This window comes from Antennarius striatus, chromosome 2 (genome assembly GCF_040054535.1).
Source record: "Antennarius striatus isolate MH-2024 chromosome 2, ASM4005453v1, whole genome shotgun sequence".
Classification (NCBI taxonomy): Eukaryota; Metazoa; Chordata; class Actinopteri; order Lophiiformes; family Antennariidae; genus Antennarius; species Antennarius striatus.
In genome coordinates, this window is record NC_090777.1 from 15,787,501 (window position 1) to 15,808,118 (window position 20,618).

Here is a 20,618-nt window from a genome sequence, read left to right on the forward strand (position 1 = left end):
CAATTCCAGGACTGAATCACAAGTGGAGGTTTACTCAGTCAGGAATAATTTGTTCAGTTGGTTTTTTTTATCACGAATGATGCTCAAAGTGCGGGTTTCCAGTACGGCCCTTTAATTCATTTTTTTGAACTGTAATATGATTGTGATACAAAGATGGAACTGATATGTAAACCAGGGATACAAAACATCTACAAACGAATCTCTGGTTTTCTTGTGCAACTAGTGAAAGAGTTCACTATGAGAAGCTCCTTACGTGACGTAGGGTCCTTTGGCCAGACGGGCTAAATACAGACCTGCTCCACCCATTCCCAAACAGATGAAGATGACCTGGGGGATGAGCTGAAAGAGAGAGATCATCAGAACATTCAATGATTTCAGTCGTATTTTATTTAACATATGTGATTCATGTTGCTGGTCTAACACCTCAGTTCCTCTTTTTTTTCTTTTTTTTTTCTATTTTCTTTCCTTGTGTCTTTTTCTGAAACTTCCTCTCTGTTATTTCCAACTCTGGGATTCTTGACTTCGTTCATTTCCCAAGATCTCTGTGGATTCGGTCTTTGAGCTCCCACCTCAGCTTTCTGGTTTGTCTTTGAACCACAAGTCAAATCTTCCAGTGTTATCATTGGTATTGGGATTTTTGGCTCTTACCCCGAGCCTTTAAGTTTTTACATCACATTAAAGGGAATGTATTGTAATTGTCAGTGTTTGTGTGTTCGTCCGTCCGTCACTCTACTAAATGTCTTCACAACCGTTGTGAATAGATTGATGAAACAAAAAGCACATTACTCAGGCAGCAAAGGGGATGAAAATGAGATGATGACCTCGACCTTGAGAAAACTAGGTCAAGGTCAAATGTCAACTTTTGTACACTCAGGAACCAGATAAGATAGAAAGACGAGGGAGAGGGCAAGTATGAGTAAGACTAAAGATCAAAGCTACAGCTTTGATCTATGAAAGTAGGTCAGAGCAATACCTTTGATCTTTGACCTATGCAAATAAGTGAGGGTAAAATTTTGAATTCAGGGGTGTTGCGGAATGCTGCAGTCTCTGACTGCATTGGTTCTAATTTGTGTTTGCATCTGGTTCGTCCAAATTGGACTTATTCTGCTGAACTGACAGACCTGTGATTTAACCAGGAAGGCATCTCTATTCACCTTAGCTTGCTGCTCACCAAACTAGCCAATACTGGCCAACCTAAGCCTTATTGATGGGGGATGGAATTGAGTCCTTATTATGACAGAAAAGATAAACTTATTCTCTGCTTTGCATCAGCCTCAGTCAGCTGAAAAACTTTTAAAAAGGGCAGATGCAGCATTTTTCTATTGTTATTCAACTGCAAGAAACTCTTCTCTGAATAGTGTCATTCATCAACAATGAAACCAGCGGAAAGTTATTATATATTCTGACTGATTTGTACTTGAGGAGATTTACATGAAGTGGGTAGTGAAGTAGTGAAGTAGTTAATGTTTCCTGTGCCTGATTTTGGACCACATGCATCATTTATTTGACACTTCTTGTCTACAGATTATTATGAAGATTAATTGGTGGCCTCACGATGCAGTAATGAGCATCACAGATATAGCAGAACTATACATACATCTTCTTCTTTTCCTTTCGGCTTTTCCCTTCAGGGGTCGCCACAGCGAATCAGTTGCCTCCATCTAACCCTGTCTTCTGCATCCTCTTCTCTCACACCAACTACCTTCATGTCCTCTTTCACTACATCCATAAACCTCCTCTTTGGTCTTCCTCTAGGCCTCCTGCCTGGCAGTTCAAAACTCAGCATCCTTCTACCAATATATTCACTATCTCTCCTCTGGACATGTCCAAACCATCTCAGTCTGGCCTCTCTGACTTTATCTCCAAAACCTCTAACATGTGCTGTCCCTCTGATGTACTCATTCCTGATCCTATCCTTCCTGGTCACTCCCAGAGAGAACCTCATCATCTTCATCTCTGCTACTCCTAGCTCTGTCTCCTGTCTTTCCCTCAGTGACACAGTGACATAACCCACTGTCAGAGAGGCCAGACTGAGATTGTATATATTTCAATTCTCAAAAATTTCAGAAACAACTTTAATACCTTATTCCTATTGTTCGAATGGACCAAGACGAACGTGTCAAAACATAGCATTACTCTTGAATGTGTCACGTCATACTATAAAACATTCCATTACAGAAATCAGCCACAGGGTTGGGGTTACCCAGTGGTTACTCCAACACTGTCATTCTATTAGCATGTTTGTTTTCCTATTTAATTAATTTTTTTTTTTGTATTTTTATTTGAATTACTAATCTTCCCAACATATTATTATTCAGTTTTTTCTACCATCATTTGGTTTCTTTACAGAGGATTCTATGCACGCTGAAATACTATTTCAATTATAAAAAATTTGCCAAATTCGAAGATCCTCCATGTCGCCACACATTTTGTGTGTGTGTGTGTGTGTGTGTGTGTGTGTGTGTGTGTGTGTGTGTGTGTGTGTGTGTGTGTGTGTGTGTGTGTGTGTGTGTGTGTGTGTGTCTGTGTGTGTCTGTGTCTGTGTCTGTGTGTCTGTGTGTGTGTGGCCTGCCTTTCTGTCTGTCAGGATAATCAGTCTTATCAAGGAGCTGTAGAGTCTCACAGGGTTTTCCTCCCTCCCTCTAATTCTCCTGGGAGTCCAAAGACAAGTTCAAACTCACTGTCACTTCACTCTCTGACAGCATACCTGCTTAAAAGTGTAGAAATAATTCTGTCCCCTGTAGGAACAAGTCAGATTTTTTAACTTTATTTTATTTTAGCAAGTAACATGTTGTCAGTTTTCTGTGTAAAAAATAAGGATGTCAGCCAAGATGCATTAACTTGAATTTTAAAGTAAGTATTCAGAAATGGGCACAGCATACAGAGACTGAGGTCACCATAGTGATCCACCAAGAGTCAGAACTATTTGGATTCTTTAACACCTAACAATAGAGACTTTGATTTTGTTACACACTTTTAATGATAGGACTAGTGTGTGATTTCCCAGTTGTCCCAGTTCTTATGACCAGGTCTTTGCAGCAGCCAAAGAGGAATATTCGGTGGCATTAAAGGGAAACATGAGAGTTACACCAGGCCATGTTCATTAAGGTGTGCATCTTTATGCATCTGTTACATGATCCATCTACTGGATCCCTTCAGAATTAAAATAAGATCAGACAAGACTTTTAAGCCATTTATTTACCAACACTACACATTTAATCAATTGTCTTTGCATGTGGTAACAAAGTGCTGTCTGCACATTTAAGGGTAAAAAAGCAACATAAATGCTAGAAATAGAGATTACTTACGCCTGGGTACCTCTTAACCTGCCCTGCTAGTGTCCGAAAAATCATTTCAGATGTGTCAAAGCAGCCTGTGAGATGGACACTGATTTGGTCTTTCAGGTCCTGGTTATCAGCAGCCAAAAGATTTTCACAACTGCGCACAGATAGAATTTGGACCTGTTGCTCTCTGCATGAGGAGGAAGGAGGAGTGGGAGGAAGAAGAGGAGGAGAACAAGGTCATTTGCATCTGATTACAGCCTCTTCTGTTCTTTTGTTGGCGTGTTTAGCCTGAGCTGGACACTATGGAGCAGTTCCTCCTCAGATGATTATGTGTTGTTGACTTTTGTCCAGGGCAGACTCGGCTGATGTTGGTATCGTGGGGCTCCATCAGTTTGTTTCCTTCACTGAAAAATTCTCAGTCCTTTGGGAGCTGACTGGAGGAAATGGAAAAGTATATAAACACTGTAGCCTAGCAAAGGTCAATGGGCTAATATGTGTGTCCAGCTCATGTTAATGAAACATAATGACATTGCACATGACAGAAAATCAACTGATATCTACATTGACAAAGACTCACACATAGGGATGCTGCTGTTTGAGGCCGGAGTGTTGCTGCCACTGAAAACAATGAGACAAACAACAAATAATGAACCCACAACTGTTGGATTTGCAGAGAAGTATGTTGTTGTTTTGTGGAGCATTTTTTAATTTTTTGATGGTTAATGATTTATGTTCTAACACTCAGTTTTGTGTTATAATCATCATGTTCGCTTTTTTGTTATAGAGCAGTCACCAATCACTGAGAAACACACCAACAGAGTGTAGCCAGAGGCTATTTTCCTCCCTGTCACTGTTTGGCACTGTGTCAGCCTTTTACGCACAGCTGTGGCGCACTGATGGGGGGGGCGGTGCTACGCACACTGTTATATTCAGGTGCGTGCGGTCGCGCCCGCTCTCCCCTGCTCCTCGTGCACTCCCGTAGTGGCTGTGGCTCAGCGTGGCCGCAAATTGTTTGGCGTGGCATCGGCAGCTCAGTTTCCCCAGACGGCTTCCCATTTGGGTGGTTTGAACCTGTCGTGTGGTCGCCATTTAGGTACCCAACCGTCTCGCCCAGGTAAGCACCCTGCCATCTTTCCCTCCTGTGGGTGCGTAATGCGCACTGTGGTGACGCGATCTCCACCTGTTCCAGTGTGGCTGGCTGTCGGGGGCCGAGGGAGAGGGGCTGACCTGTGTGGAGCTCTGCTCAGCGCGTCTGTCTACCTGCCCGCTCTGGTATGTTAGTTTGCGCTTTGTCCGCCTTCGTTTGCTGTGTTTCCATGCACCAGCTCATTAACATCTCTGTGTAAATCCCAGGCTGTGTACCCCAGGCGTGTTTGAGACGCACATCCTCCCGTTGCCTGGGGTGTGCTGTGCTTGCGGCGCGCTGGCCATTACAGGACACCACGGACCACTACTCCTTGGGCCACGCTGCTACCCTGGCTCTTCTCATTAGCCCTGGCTCTTCTCATTAGCCCTGGCCTTTTTTTTATAATGGCTTAGTCTTGGCCCTTTTATACTGGTTTTATTTCATACTGGCCCTCTTAACCATTTTATTGAAGTATGGCACATTTGATTTTGGATTATTTGGCTCTTTGACTTTACTTTTGTTCATTTGGTTCTTATTTTGGTTCTGTTCTTATTTTGGTTAATTCATTCTCAGTTACATTTTGTTATTTACCATTAGTTTATTGAATTAGTTTGTATATTTAAATCATGTGAATTATCATTTAGTCCACACCAGTTTGTGCTGTTCTGTTGTTTTAATTGTTTTTCCTTTTCTGTTAGGTGCTGCGGGCTGACAGCGGCAGTTTTATCCTTGGTGGTGGCGCGTTCTTCACGATCCCTTTTTTTGGTTTGAGTGTGTGCAGTGTCACTGGGTGATTCGTTTGATTTTGGTTGTCCCTGCCGCTTGGTAAGCCTGGAGCCCCAGCCCTTATTTCCTTTTGACCCCAGTGCTCACCCTATAGTACGGCATAACTGGTGTGTGCCACATATTGTATTATTTTAATTCTTTTGTTAATAAAAATTTGTTTGTTTTAATGGAAAACAGTCTCGCCCCAGTGGTATAACGGACCTGTGTGATCAATCTGAGTTTAGGATTTCCTGGGGTGCAATTCCCCAGGTGGCGTTGTCGACTCAATTCCGGTATTCCTCACCACCCCATACTCTGCTCTCGCCACATTCTGGCGTTGTCGGCAGGATTCCGGTATTCCTCACCACCCCATACTCTGCTCTCGCCACATTCTGGCGTTGTCGGCAGGATATCACATTTAAAGGGGCAGAGACTTGTTTTCCTTTTTGTTATTAGTTCCCCCCCCCCCCTTCTTTGGTATATTTGTGTTGCTAGTGAGAGCCAGGGCAGCAGTGTTGTCCTAGGATCCAAATTTTTTTTTTGTTAGTAGTTAGGGTTTGGTGCAGCGTACCCGCCGTCAGCATGGAGGAGGAGGTGCAGCAGCTTAAGGAGCTGGTGTTGCAGCTTAAGGCGGACAATGAGCGACTTCGTCAGGAGCGGGCTGCTCCCATGGCGGGCTCTGGCGGGGCCGGCTCCTCTTCCTCCGCCCACGACAGTCATGTCCCATCTGCAGGAGGTGCCACTGCTGCTCTCGAGCGGCTGGTGCTAATACCAAGAGAACGGAAGTGTCCCATGTTCAATGGTAAGACCGGTATTGGGATAGCTGAATGGGTAGACGAAGTGCAGGCGTGTGTGCGGGCCCGCCACCTTTCTGCTGCTGACCAAGCCTTTTTCATCTTTGATCATTTGGAGGGAGAAGCGAAGGAGGAGATCAAATTTCGATCTAGTGCAGAGCGAGGAGACCCATCCCGGGTACTCGCCATCTTAAAGGAGCTATATGGCTGTCCTCAGTCCTATGTCAATCTACAGCAAGCTTTCTTCTCTCGTCACCAACTTGAGGGAGAGACGCTCCTGGAGTTCTCCTTGGCTCTTATGGCTCTGATGGCCAAGGTCAAACAGTGTGCACCTGATGGGATGCCCAATGCCGATGTTCTCCTTCGTGATCAATTTACTGAGCATGTTCTTGATAGTTCTCTCCGGAGGGAACTTAAACAGTTTTCTCGCAGGCAGCCCACTGCCACTCTGTTGGAACTACGGGGTGAGGCTATCCGGTGGGAGAGGGAAGGTCTTCCAGGGGGTGCTAGGGGCCGCAGCTTCTCCTTGCCATCAGCTTATGGCCTGCAGTACGGAGTGCAGGGTTGTGTTCAGCCAACTCCTACTGTCACTTCACAGGGCCCAGGTTTCGGTGAGCTGATGGATCTCTTGGAACGCCAACAGGAGCAGCTTAATCGTCTCACGCAGACTGTAGCCTCCCTTGGGGCTTCTCGCCCCCAAGGTCGGGCTCCCCGCAATGGCCCTGTAATCTGCAGGAGGTGCCAGCAGCCTGGCCATTTTGCTTGTGAGTGTGATGGAGAGCGGGCTCCCCCTCGAGCCAGGGCTAATTCTGTTGCTGGGTTAAGTGCAAATACTGTGGGACGCCCACATTCTTCCCATCTGTCGGAAAACTGAAGCCCGCTGAGCTGTCGAGCCACAGCTCAGCTGGGGAGTCTTTAGGCTCACAGGGAGGTGCAGCAGCTGAATTGGTTGCTTCTTGTCCTAACATTGATGTCTCCATTGGGGGAGTCACTGTCTCCTGCTTGGTGGACACAGGATCCATGGTGTCTACCATTACAGAGAGCTTCTTTCTGGAGCGGTTTGCACCTTGGGGCCATGATCGCCTTCATTCTTGCCACTGGCTACAGCTGCGAGCAGCTAACGGCCTGGCAATTCCATACATCGGCTACTTGGAGCTCGACGTAGAACTTTGTGGCAAGGTGATGCCTCGCTGTGGGATCCTTGTTGTTAAAGACCCCCCAGGTGCCATCTCTTCTGTTCCTGGAATCCTGGGAATGAATGTGCTTCGCCGATGTTATAGAGATCTCTTTGGTACATTCGGCCCTTCTCTTTTTGATTCTCCTTCGGTCTCACAGGCACCTGGCCCAATCATTGCAGCTTTGCAGAAGTGCCATCAGTCAGTCAGCCCAGCCCCAGAAAGCCCTACAGGTGCTGTGCGGGTTCGGGGCAGACAAGCCGTGCGCATACCTGGGGGGATGATGAAGTTGGTTGCTAGCACCTGCTCTGAACGGTTTTCTGGCCAAAGCGTATTGTTCGAGCCTCCTGAAGGTGGTCTGCCTGCTGGTCTGCTGGCATCTCCTTGCTTGGTACCGGTCGTCCGGGGTACAGTGTATGTCCCTATAGTTAATGTTGGGACAACTGAGGTTCTCCTTTACCCACGGACTGGTCTTGGCACCTTAGGAGTTGCTCAGGTTGTCAGCTTGCCTGCTGGTGTGACAGAGGAGGAGTCCATGTTGGCAACTGTTTCCTCCCAAACCGTGCTCCCCTCAGTGTTAAGTAAGGTAGAGTCACTTGACCTGTCTGCACTGACTGATCAGGAGCAGACCAGTGTAAAGTCATTGTTGCACAAGTACTACTCAGTGTTTTCTGCCCATGATGGTGACCTGGGCTGCACCAACCTCATTTCACATGAGATACCGCTACTGGATAACGTTCCGGTTAAGCAGAGGTATAGGCGCATTCCTCCATCGGAATACGAAGCCGTGAAGACTCATATTAACCAACTGTTAGAATCTGAGGTCATTAGGGAGAGCAGCAGCCCCTATGCGTCACCCATAGTGTTGGTCCGGAAGAAGGATGGCAGTTTGCGTCTCTGTGTGGATTACCGCCTCCTGAACAGCAAAACCAGGAAGGATGCATTCCCCTTGCCTCGTATCGAGGAGAGCCTGGATGCACTTTCAGGGGCCCGCTGGTTTTCCACGATTGATCTGGCCAGTGGTTATAACCAGGTTGCCGTATCTGAGCCAGACCGGCCTAAAACCGCCTTCTGTACACCTTTTGGCCTTTTCGAGTTTAACCGCATGCCTTTTGGTTTGTGTAATGCCCCAGGCACGTTCCAGCGGCTGATGCAGAGGATGTTTGGTGATCAGCAGTGTCAGTCCTTACTGCTTTACCTGGATGACATCATCGTATATTCCTCCTCTGTTGAAGAACATCTGCAGCGGCTGGAAATGGTGCTCGGGCGACTTCAGAAGGAGGGCCTAAAGGCAAAGCTTGAAAAATGTGCATTCTTTCAGCGGGAGGTTGGTTACCTGGGGCATGTGATTTCAAGCCAGGGGGTCTCCACAGACCCCAAGAAAATTGAAGCGGTGGCTAACTGGCAGCGCCCCAGCCATGTGTCCGAACTGCGCTCCTTTTTAGGTTTCGTCAGTTACTATCGGCGTTTTGTAGAGGGCTTTGCCAAGCTGGCAGCTCCCTTGCATCGACTGGTGGCCGAGTTGGCAGGCACCAAGTCAAAGAGGAGGTCTGGTCAGGATCTGCGAGCTGCGTGGACAGCTCAGTGTGAAGACAGCTTTGAGGCCTTAAAGGCAAAGTTGCTGTCTGCCCCGGTCCTCACCTATGCCGACTTTTCACGCTCCTTTATTCTGGAAGTCGATGCAAGTCATAGTGGCCTTGGTGCTGTCCTCTCCCAGGAGACTGACAGCGGTGTCCGACCGGTGGCCTATGCCAGCAGGGGTCTGCGGCCCACTGAGCGCAACATGTCCAACTACAGCTCTATGAAGCTGGAATTCCTTGCGCTCAAGTGGGCCATGACCGAGAAATTCCGGGAATATTTGTTGGGGCATAAATGTATTGTCTACACTGATAACAACCCATTGAGTTATCTCCAGTCTGCAAAACTTGGGGCCACGGAGCAGCGTTGGGCTGCGCAACTTGCCGCTTTTGATTTCGACATCAAGTATCGTTCTGGCCGTAGCAACAAGAATGCTGATGCGCTGTCACGACAGTATGTGCCTGGTCCCCTCCATGGGACTGAGTCTTTGCCTGGTACTGCAGTTCCAGCTGATTTTCAGCTTGACTCTAACCTAGGCCCTGTAGTGTCAACCACTCAGCATATGGTTTCTGTTCTCCCCTCTCATTCTGTTGCTGACCTCCAGTCCTTGCAGGAGGATGATCCCCTCCTAAAGACGGTGTTGCCATTTTGGCGACGTAAGGTACGACCAAACTGGGATGAGCGCCAGCAACTTTCTAAGGAAGCCCTGGTTCTGTTGCGTCAATGGGACCGTTTGGTGGAAAAAGATGGGGTACTTTTTCGTCAGGTCTTCCGCTCAGACGGGGGAGAAGGGTGTCTCCAACTTATCTTGCCTGCAGTTCTAAAGCAGGAGACCTTGAACCAGCTCCACCAAGAACACGGTCACCAGGGCATTGAAAGAACAACAGACTTGGTCAGACAGCGTTGCTATTGGCCAAACATGTCTGCTGACCTCAAGCAGTGGGTCTTGGCATGCGAGCGCTGCCAGGTCGCCAAGGACTCTGGACCTAGGACTCACAGCTTCATGGGCCGCTTGCTTGCCTCCCGACCTAATGAGATCTTGGCCATAGATTTCACGCTGTTGGAGCCTTCTCGAAACGGGTATGAAAATGTCCTGGTTATGACCGACGTGTTCAGTAAATTTACTGTGGCTGTCCCAACACGTGATCAGCGGGCCTCCACTGTTGCACAGGTGCTGATCTCCGAGTGGTTTTACAAGTTTGGCGTTCCGAGCCGCCTTCATTCGGATCAGGGAAGGTGTTTTGAGAGTTTGTTAATTAGCCAGCTCTGCTCCTTGTACAGTGTTGCAAAATCCCGTACTACCCCATACCATCCGGCAGGTAACGGCCAATGCGAGCGGTTTAACCGAACTCTGCATAACCTCCTTCGGACTCTTCCAGTAACACGGAAATGTGACTGGGCCTCCTGTTTGCCTCAGGTTCTATTTTGTTATAACACCACTCCTCACCAGGGTACGGGCGAGTCTCCGTTTTACTTGATGTTTGGGCAGGAACCTCGGCTTCCTGTAGACTTCCTCCTTGGTAGAGTTGATGATCCAGAACCAGGCAATGTACAGGATTGGGTGGTGGAACATCAAGCCAGACTCAAGGTTGCTTTTGAGGGTGCCCGTGAGCGGTTGCTCGCAGCGGCTGACAAACGAAAGGAGCGACACGACCAACGTGTTCGGGAGGTGCCTCTTTCAGTGGGCCAGTTGGTGTATGTGAGGGACCACAGCGGTAGGGGGCGCCAGAAGATCCAAGATCTCTGGAGCTCAGTCGTCCACCAAGTGGTGAGGGCTCCTATTAGCGAAGGAACGGTTTACACTGTTGCCCCGGTGAATGACCTGCACAAGGTTCGAAACGTGCATCGGGACATGCTAAAGGCAGTGGTCCGGCCTGAGGCTGCACCTCCTTCATTGGAGGTGTCCACTCCGCCTGCCCTGGCCGCACCAGATGAGTCTTCGAGCGATGGTGAGTTGTGGGTCTTGCTTCCTGAAACACCCCGTCCACCACCTGTAGCTGTCGCTTCATGTCCCCCAGGCACCTCTGTCGTGACCCATTTGCCAGCCCCGCTCGCGCCGCCAATCTCTCCAGTGCCTGAAAATCTCTGGTTGCCAACTCCTTCGTCTCCCAATGATCAACCAAGTACAAGTCAGCAGGCCCTGCGCAGGACTGCTCGCTGCACTGCTGGTCACCACTCAAATGTACATAATCTCCCCCGGTCTGCTGGTCGCAGTGATGGTGCTGTTGGTGTTGCCGCTAGTCCAGTGTCCAACACCCAGCTAGCCATTTTCCGGCCTTGGTGTTAGCTCCAGCATCTTGCACACGTCGTCGGGCCGACGATTCAAAAAGTGGGGGTAGGTGTAGCCAGAGGCTATTTTCCCCCCTGTCACTGTTTGGCACTGTGTCAGCCTTTTACGCACAGCTGTGGCGCACTGATGGGGGGGGCGGTGCTACGCACACTGTTATATTCAGGTGCGTGCGGTCGCGCCCGCTCTCCCCTGCTCCTCGTGCACTCCCGTAGTGGCTGTGGCTCAGCGTGGCCGCAAATTGTTTGGCGTGGCATCGGCAGCTCAGTTTCCCCAGACGGCTTCCCATTTGGGTGGTTTGAACCTGTCGTGTGGTCGCCATTTAGGTACCCAACCGTCTCGCCCAGGTAAGCACCCTGCCATCTTTCCCTCCTGTGGGTGCGTAATGCGCACTGTGGTGACGCGATCTCCACCTGTTCCAGTGTGGCTGGCTGTCGGGGGCCGAGGGAGAGGGGCTGACCTGTGTGGAGCTCTGCTCAGCGCGTCTGTCTACCTGCCCGCTCTGGTATGTTAGTTTGCGCTTTGTCCGCCTTCGTTTGCTGTGTTTCCATGCACCAGCTCATTAACATCTCTGTGTAAATCCCAGGCTGTGTACCCCAGGCGTGTTTGAGACGCACATCCTCCCGTTGCCTGGGGTGTGCTGTGCTTGCGGCGCGCTGGCCATTACAGGACACCACGGACCACTACTCCTTGGGCCACGCTGCTACCCTGGCTCTTCTCATTAGCCCTGGCTCTTCTCATTAGCCCTGGCCTTTTTTTTATAATGGCTTAGTCTTGGCCCTTTTATACTGGTTTTATTTCATACTGGCCCTCTTAACCATTTTATTGAAGTATGGCACATTTGATTTTGGATTATTTGGCTCTTTGACTTTACTTTTGTTCATTTGGTTCTTATTTTGGTTCTGTTCTTATTTTGGTTAATTCATTCTCAGTTACATTTTGTTATTTACCATTAGTTTATTGAATTAGTTTGTATATTTAAATCATGTGAATTATCATTTAGTCCACACCAGTTTGTGCTGTTCTGTTGTTTTAATTGTTTTTCCTTTTCTGTTAGGTGCTGCGGGCTGACAGCGGCAGTTTTATCCTTGGTGGTGGCGCGTTCTTCACGATCCCTTTTTTTGGTTTGAGTGTGTGCAGTGTCACTGGGTGATTCGTTTGATTTTGGTTGTCCCTGCCGCTTGGTAAGCCTGGAGCCCCAGCCCTTATTTCCTTTTGACCCCAGTGCTCACCCTATAGTACGGCATAACTGGTGTGTGCCACATATTGTATTATTTTAATTCTTTTGTTAATAAAAATTTGTTTGTTTTAATGGAAAACAGTCTCGCCCCAGTGGTATAACGGACCTGTGTGATCAATCTGAGTTTAGGATTTCCTGGGGTGCAATTCCCCAGGTGGCGTTGTCGACTCAATTCCGGTATTCCTCACCACCCCATACTCTGCTCTCGCCACAAGAGTCTGGAAGTGTTGTGACTCAGCTTTTGTTTTGTTTTTTAAAGACCTACAGCAGTTGGATGTCTTTTGGAATATTTTTTAAATGTAGGTTTACGTACAAAAACCTATTCCAGGCAATATTCAACTCAAAAGGTTGTTGTGGTTCAGAGACATTATCTCCTTGTGGTTTTGATGCCTCCTTTCTTTATTCATCCCACTTCAGTGTCATTTGAAGGTCAAACAAATAAATTTAATTTAGGCCTTTTCAAATTTTTCAGAAAACAAAGGTGTCTGTAAATTCAAAATGAAAAATATAAATTTTAACAAAAAACAACAAGATAACAAACTATCTAAGAAAGCATCAGATCTTATTAAATTTATATCAGTGATCATTAGTTTGTGAGTCATGTTATTTGCATATTTGCTTCTGGATTTATTGTTTGAATCCCAACTAACATGTTAACCTCCTTCTGGATAATTGTTCCTCTTCTTGGGGATTCAATGCAATGGAATGCATGAGGACATAGACACGCAGCACCCTCTGAAACTATTACAGCGTTGTTTTCATGATTACTGAAAATCTAAACTCCTAACCAGCAACAATAACTGCAGTAATTGCGTTTCTATTGGAAACATTCAGTTTAGAATGGTGTTACAACTGATTCCTGAAACTGGTCTTTAGAATGAACATTAAGAAAAGGTACAATAATGAAATAATTATGATGGTTCAAGGTTTAGGGTTTTTATTCATCTCTCGCTGTCATACATGTCCGACTTGTTTCTTCTTGTTCATTCGATGAACGATAAGCCTTGGCTAAGGACCTTTCTACATACGGACAGTCCAGATTCTGCATCTCCTGATGTGAATGTCCTGCATGGCCAGAAGTGAGCCCCTGATGGTTTTCTCAGCCAACTGTTCCATGCACTGTAGAACTTCTCTGAAGTAATTTTTAATCTGAGATAGGATCATATTTTAATCCTGAATATAAATCAGATTGAACAGTGATTATTAAAACTCAGTGTGCATCTGCAACACCTCGGGCTCTGGGTCCTTATTTTATCCTCAGGACTGTGTGACATGAGCTCATTCCTGCCTGGCGCTCCTGCTCAACTGTAACAAACATAAATCCTCCTAATTGGACGTTTGCACACTCTGTGGCACAAACAGGGTCCAATTCAACACTGGGTTGTATAAAAATACACAAAATGTGCACAGTATTTCTTGACTTGTTTGGTAGAGAATTTATTTATAACCCTGACCTAATGATGATTTTTATTGGTCCTAGCAGTAAACTCAACTTTTGCATCCCTGACATTTGCAGCAGTGACAATACATGCAAAGTAGGTATGAACACAGATGAAAGGAACCTTAATAAACTTAATAACTTAACTACTTTCAAGATCACCGATCATAAGCATATTATATGTTTATATCAAATAAGTTGCAAATAAATATTAGATCAGGGAGCCTACAGTCATTGTTTACATGTGTAGAAAACCAAGAAAGACACAATTACCTGAACACGATAACTATGAACTGTGTTTTAATTCTGCACCTACAGTTCTCTAAGTATTATTGTGAAATGTTTTGTTGGAATATAAAGTAGGCATACAAATAACTTCAGCTAATATGTTTTTATGCATGACACACTGCCATGTTTATCCTCTTTAATCTCCCTTGTTAAATTTGAGCCCATTATCCTACACTTATAGGCCTGCTCTGAGTCTGATTAGCCCCAATCTGCCCTAGACCTGCAAATGGTGTGTGTGTGTGTGTGTGTGTGTGTGTGTGTGTGTGTGTGTGTGTGTGTGTGTGTGTGTGTGTGTGTGTGTGTGTGTGTGTGTGTGTGTGGTCGTGCTTCTTGAGCAGAAGCAGGACAATTTGTTGCAGGATTTTCACCTTGAGCTGCAGCTCTGTTGGTAACACAACATAATGCTATTAATTTTCAGTGGTCTGCTGTTTAATGTGGACCAACATGGAGCAGAGCAGCACAGATCACACCCCTGAGAGTAAACACGTCAGCAGAGGGAGTGCATTTGATGTGAAAACCGGACTGCGTAGTTTACAGGCGTGTGTAGAACAAGTATGTGCCTGGATTCTGTGGGTTTGTCAGGTCAGGATGTGTCCCTCTTTAATGCTAGGAGTTCAGACAAACCCAGATTCTCTGTGAAAGTTGAAAACTAATGCTTTTCAGAAAAATTGAAAAAACTTTTTATAAAAATACTTTTATATTGTGCAGAAAATCAGATTTACGCATGTGCATAATTTCAGTCCAGTCGTTACAAAGGAAAACCATATTCTGAATAGAACTGTCCCACCTAGTGGCGGAAATCTATAATTAAATACAGTATATAATTGTGAGCTACAATAAATTCACCAACTTTTATATTAAAAACAATTTGTCAGGCAAGTTAGGTTTTGAGTTAGGTAATTATTTGATTTATTCATCATTTTGGGTTTATTTTTGGGATATCAGTAGCTCTGGCTCAGTCCCTCACACATTGATTTTTCTAAATTAAAACTAATTTTCACTGTGGATAGATTATTGATTAGTCAATCAACAGAAAGATGAAGATGCTGTAAATCTATGGACTTTCATCGTAGTAAATATCCTAGACACTATTTCTGAAAAACATTTTTGCTGTAAAATTTCAAAGCCCACAAACTAAATGTTATACAATTAAACAATTAAAACACCGTCTGCAAATGTAGATTCAATTACAGGTAAGTTATGTACTGTTCTGTGCATGTATGTGTGCATGATTGTAATATAAATCCAATGACCATTTAACTCAAAAGTGATGTTAGAGGAAAGAAAAAAATAGATGTATTAAAAAAGTTTCTGTTTGACATCGAACAGTTTCTACATTTATGTCTCAGCTTTTCATTGAATCACAAGAAAACAGCGTCTATCAAGACATTAAAATATATTTATTCATCAAACTCTATTTACATAAAAATACATGAAATATTCTTAGCAGACCTTATAAGATCATTAGATTAACCACCATTCAATATGAACAGTCATGATGAACATAAATTGTATTTAGTTTCATTTTCAGCTCCAGCCAGGATTCAAAGGAGAACAAAACAAAACTACTTGGAATATCTGAGATCCAAGTTCAGGAGATAACCATGGAAACCTCAGCAGGAGCAGCAGCTGAGCAGGAAGGGCCCAGAGCGGATTCGACTGTGGAGAACACGGCCGATGCTCCAGCTGATGTTAGTGTGGAAACAGGCGGCTCAGTGGGGCGGGCAAGTCGGGCAATTTTCATGGGAATGAAGACGTTTGAGGCACGGTGCTCGCTCAGGTACTCGCCCCCTTTCTCCTCGTAGTCCTGTCTGCTGATCCACCCTTCTTCCACTCCACCACCACCTGGAGGCAGATTCTCCAAGGCCCAGTCTCTTGCCCCGTACCAGGCATCCAGGGCCGGCCGTGACGCCATGGTAACCTGAAAATGAGTCAGTCAAGAATATCTTTGAGATTCCAAATTGATAATCTCCATCACCTGTATGACATCTGACCATTTAGCAAAACTACAACATCTGTTATTAGTGACCCCCACCAAGCTAGTGGGGATTATCGATAAAAGTTTTTCAAGATTGACGACCTTGAAGTGCGACTGGAACGGCCTCATAGTCAGCAGCTCTCGCTCCACTCGTTCCTTCATGCCGGGATACTGCATGTTCCCTCCTGTCAAAAACACATTGCTCACCAGCGCCTCCTGCTGCTCTGGAGTGTACCTGCAAGTGATATGGAGGACACGAGGAAGGCATTGTAACATCAATATTTAATTAACTTCATTATTCTTCTGAAAGTCTGTGTGAGAGTCTTATCCCCACGTGTTTTTGTGTAATGTGTATGAGAGGCTTGTCGTTATTGAGAGCTCCTCTCGTGTCGTTACCTTGCCAGGACGTACTGCAGCGTCTCCATGAGGCCCATTTGGTCCTCTCCAGTCGATGAAGGCTGGAACAGGATTTCAGGACAACGCAGTCGCTCCGTTCCCACAAACAACTGGTGATACTCTGCCATGTTGAATACGGGCTGAGGATCAAAGTTATTCTTCATTCACTTCAACATGCAGCAAGCATTAAACCACATCTTTAAGCTCATGACCAAAGTTTGCTAGTTTAACTCCAACAACATTATTCTCAACAAAAAGTTTTCTCACTGAATGTTAAGCCGGAAGATAATACCTGCATGGCACTAATGAGTATCTAAATATCTGTCTGGGAGTTTCCCGTGTCTATATGTCACTACCTGTGTCACATTAGCAGATTTTTCTGGAAGCGTGTCCTCAGGGAAATCAGGATCCATCAGTGCCACCCCGTCTCCCTCGTCCAATGGCTGCTCGAGCTCAGACACCTGGCAGAGAGCAACAGAACAGCCTCAGGCTTCGTGTCGGCTGCAGAACATCCACTGCAGCAAACAAGGACGGCCCTGGAGAGCCTGGTAGCACATTCACGGTAATGACATAGTCCTACATCACTGAGTACATCTGAATACGACCTCAGTTCACTGGCTCCTCCAGAAAGATGATCAGCCCTTGTCATTAAATGTCTGGAGAATCCAGTCTAGTTTGATAACTTTGCCACACTGGTACCATTAGGAGCTGATAGTGAAGTCCATAGATAGAAACACGCCTTATAAACTTCTATACACTAAGTATTACATTCTATTTTTTTATTAGACAAACAACTGTTATGTTTAACGGGAAACGTAGACGTGGTAGGTGGAGTAACACTCACCTCTGTCCTGATTTCTGCTCCATCACTGTGCAGCAGTTTCTGTCTGCCTTGCTCCACAGCCAGCTGCAATTTGTTGATGTATGACTGCAGCTCTTCAGCGGAGTCCATGTTGAGCTCCACCAGGTTCTTATGAAATTGATCCAACAGACCGTCCTCCAGCAGTTCCTGCATGTACAAACACCTCTGGTCACTGTGCAGTAAACACCAGCTGTGTTTCAGAATCAAAGTACAGGCAAACCTCGGTTTCCGACCACAATGCGTTCCAGAAGGCTGTTCAAATACCTATTTGTTCGAATTCCAAATACATTTTTCCCATTACAAATAATGTAAATGGTCTTAATCCGTTCCAAGACACTAGAAAACTATCTTTTTTCAACATAATATCCATCCATTTTCTGCCTCTTTATCCACATACTATATGTTATTTCATACTGTCATTTATATATCAAATTGTATAGTAATGAAACATATCAAAGAAATGTAAAAGAAAGGAGCAAACACGAGAAAGAAAGAAAAAAAAACATCGACGTAATCTGGTTAGCATAAGGTATGAGTTACCATCGTCTTTTGGAAAGAAGTTTACGGTACCATAACTCGTACCATAGGCAGTGTAACGCAATTTAAGTGAAAAATTATTGAATACAGTAAACTAAAGTAAAAAGCACATTACAATTAAAGTAATACATTACAATACAAAAGAACAATAAAGATAAGAATTTTATCTTTGTGGTGGTGAGCAGTTGACATATGTGAATGTTGGAGAGGAGGATGGATGTTACTGCGTTTGTTTCGCGTTCGACTTCCAAATTTTGTTAGACTTCTAAGACAAAAAAATTCTGAATTTTTTGGTTCAATTCCGATTTGTTCCATGTCTAAAGCATTCGAAAACCAAGGTTTGCTTGTAGATCCCTTTGAATATTAGTTGGTCTTGTTCTGGGTGCTTCCTTACAATTAGTAGATATAAATGAGTCAAACATCTTTATTAAAGCCAAACCTGGACAGTCGGCCTCTTACTTGCACAGCAATGAGCCTGTCCAGCCTCTCTTGGTCCTGCAGCAGCTTCTCCTCTCGCCGGCGAGCGTTGATCTCCTGAAGCCTCCGAAGCTGCTGAGCTCGTCTCTCCTGCCTCTCCTCCACACTCACACACCCACCCGGAACCTTTCCAGAGTAGGGAAGCTGCATGCGGTGAACCTCCCTCTCATAAAACTCTGGGCTGCGCCACTTTTCCAGCTCTTTGGAGAAAAGTAAGTTCAGATGAAAGGAGGAGAGGCATCTGCATGCAGCTCCATGTTGTCTTTTAGCTCCTTTACATTTACCAGAATGAGAATTTTAGAAAATCTAATGTTCATTCTCTGCTTCATTGCTGTGTTCTACGCTTCCCTAGAAGAGCACAACAAATGACATGCTGTACCTTCATGATAATCCACAGCAGTATAACTGTGTTCGTGCAGCAGCTCCTCCACGCGGCTGAGTGTGATGGCAGCAAGGTGGCCTGGATATTTCAGCTGTAGTAAACGCTGCAGGTAGAACGCTGCCTGACTCCCAGCGACATTCACACGCTTACAGTTCGCTGCGTCCAACCTGGAGGAAAAGCATGTTAAAAATTTAAACTCAGGAAAACCAGGGGTGTAAAATGCAAACATGATATTAATAGAATTCAAAACAACCACAAATTGCTATAAAATAAACTTTGAAAGGGCGAGTGGAACAAAGGAACTCTCACTTGCTGTTGATAACTGGCAGAATGTGTGAGCAATGGTATCCTGAGGACAGAACGATGCCAGTGTGTGGAGGCCGGACGTTCCGCTGCGTGTTGTTGTGGTAGAAACTGTACAAGCTGTCCACACCATAGGAGACATACGGGACGTTATAGCACTCAAACAGCAGCTCCGACATCATCTGCCGACAGTGCAGTGGGTTAGAGGGAGCCTCAGTCAGCACAATGGGATGTTCAACTCTGCCCTGTAAAAGCAGAGAAGAGGAAAGTAACGGTGACTGATTATCTGATTAGTCGCTGGCGTTACATATAAAACAGTAATGGGAGATTATTATACGACAATATTAATGGAATGTTTGATGATCTGAACTTGTTCTATAGAACATCTGGTGAATTATACAAATAGAACATTACAGGTAAAAGAACTATTTCCTCTGAGGCAGTTTGAGACACTTTCATGCTGACCAGCTGACATTAGTAATGTAATTCATGAAATTGAGATTCAAAATATTTATGACTCTTTATGTTCAATACGATTCAGAGACAGAACTGACGTGAAGGAATGTGTCTTATTTTACTTGTAAGTTGGTAAAAGGTTTTGCATCCCACCTAGAAACACTTCACAAACTATCAACAGGATTGAGATCACCAGAGGACAGAATGATGTCCAGAATGATGCTTTGAGTTAATGACAAAAGAATCCTTTGACAGCATAGAAACAAAATCAATTGTTTGCTAAATGGTTTAAGAAACTCTCTCTACTTTCTTCTGAGACGACACAGAAAAAAATTCTTCCATTTTCATAAAAAGAGAAGTCATGACAGAAGTAACGGTCTACCACTAACCTCTGAGGCGACGCCCAGGTGAGAAAACACATAATCGAAAATGAGCTCCTGGATCTCGAAATTCACCACCACGTTTCGGTCGAACTGGCTCTTCAGCAGCCACCGCAGCGGCTCCAGGTTCGGAATATCGTTCCCGATCTGGGTCTCGCTGCGGGCAGCGCCTCTGCTGCGCGCCGCCACCGACCGAAACAGCAGCCTCGGAGAGTCAAAGTCCGCCTCCGGAGCCGCCCAGCCGGCCCGGGTCTGAAAAGATCCGTTATCGATCACTATCGGTACCGGTGCGTGGGTTCGGCACTGCGTGGGCAGCTCAAAGATGGGATCCGGGTGGTATTTAACGTCCTGAAACGAGAAGATTTGACCAAGCGGTTCATTGATAGAGGCCATCTTGAAAATGTGCTACAATAAAATAAATCCGACTACGAACTTTGTACTGCAAATTGTTCCTACTCGCTACTGCTTACTTTATTTATTTCAACATTCAGACATTTTATCAAAAGAATAATCATAAAGATTTGTGTAATAAATATTTACGACTAAGAATATAACAAAACATTAACATATCTATTGATTAAACCCTGAAATACACTGAATTTTCTTGTCTTTATAATTCTTTAAAAAAGAAATTTCTTTTGCTTGATTTATTTAATCTTCTAAGTATTCTCTAAATGTCTGAATTGCAACCACAATAACGTCAAATTATTAAACTGGCCTAATGTGAAAATACATATGTACAGTAAAATGTAAAATATAGATTCACCTTCACCACTAGAGGTCAGTCTATGCTTTACTTTCGCACGTCCAGTACACATCGACAGCGATGCAGCGCGGAGTATTCCATATAACAACCTCTGTTAAAACATGTA

The 20,618-nt window shown here is 45.2% G+C and overlaps 2 protein-coding genes and 1 long non-coding RNA gene across 4 annotated transcripts in view; 1 reads left to right on the forward strand and 2 right to left on the reverse strand.

The window, feature by feature from the left end:
- The window catches only part of ndufa4l2a (NDUFA4 mitochondrial complex associated like 2a), a 4,503-nt gene extending 916 nt beyond the window's left edge, over positions 1–3,587 (reverse strand). Inside the window, exons 1-2 of the mRNA XM_068338740.1 lie at positions 3,309–3,587; positions 254–339 (exon numbers count right to left, since the gene is read on the reverse strand). Coding sequence (XP_068194841.1) covers positions 254–339; positions 3,309–3,353 — 131 coding nt within the window. The 5' untranslated portion in view covers positions 3,354–3,587. The remainder of the gene's footprint in view (positions 1–253; positions 340–3,308) is intronic.
- Positions 3,588–4,237: 650 nt separating this feature from the next.
- LOC137613396 (uncharacterized) lies at positions 4,238–12,397 on the forward strand. Of its 2 annotated transcripts, none has more exons than XR_011038940.1 (3): positions 4,238–4,398; positions 4,474–5,235; positions 12,067–12,397. It is a non-coding gene; the product is annotated as an uncharacterized lncRNA (long non-coding RNA). The 2 variants fall into 2 exon arrangements; XR_011038939.1 differs by lacking the exon at positions 12,067–12,397 and having other exon boundaries at positions 4,474–4,556; positions 4,638–5,439.
- A 2,991-nt stretch (positions 12,398–15,388) lies between these two features.
- Positions 15,389–20,139, reverse strand: actr5 (actin related protein 5). Its single transcript, XM_068340340.1, has 9 exons — positions 19,756–20,139; positions 18,917–19,155; positions 18,605–18,774; positions 18,208–18,425; positions 17,194–17,358; positions 16,706–16,810; positions 16,350–16,489; positions 16,056–16,188; positions 15,389–15,896 (listed from the first exon to the last, which is right to left on the reverse strand). The coding sequence occupies exons 1-9, from the start codon at positions 20,137–20,139 to the stop codon at positions 15,567–15,569; spliced, it is 1,884 nt and encodes a 627-aa protein (XP_068196441.1). The 3' UTR covers positions 15,389–15,566.
- Between the last annotated feature and the right edge of the window lie 479 nt (positions 20,140–20,618).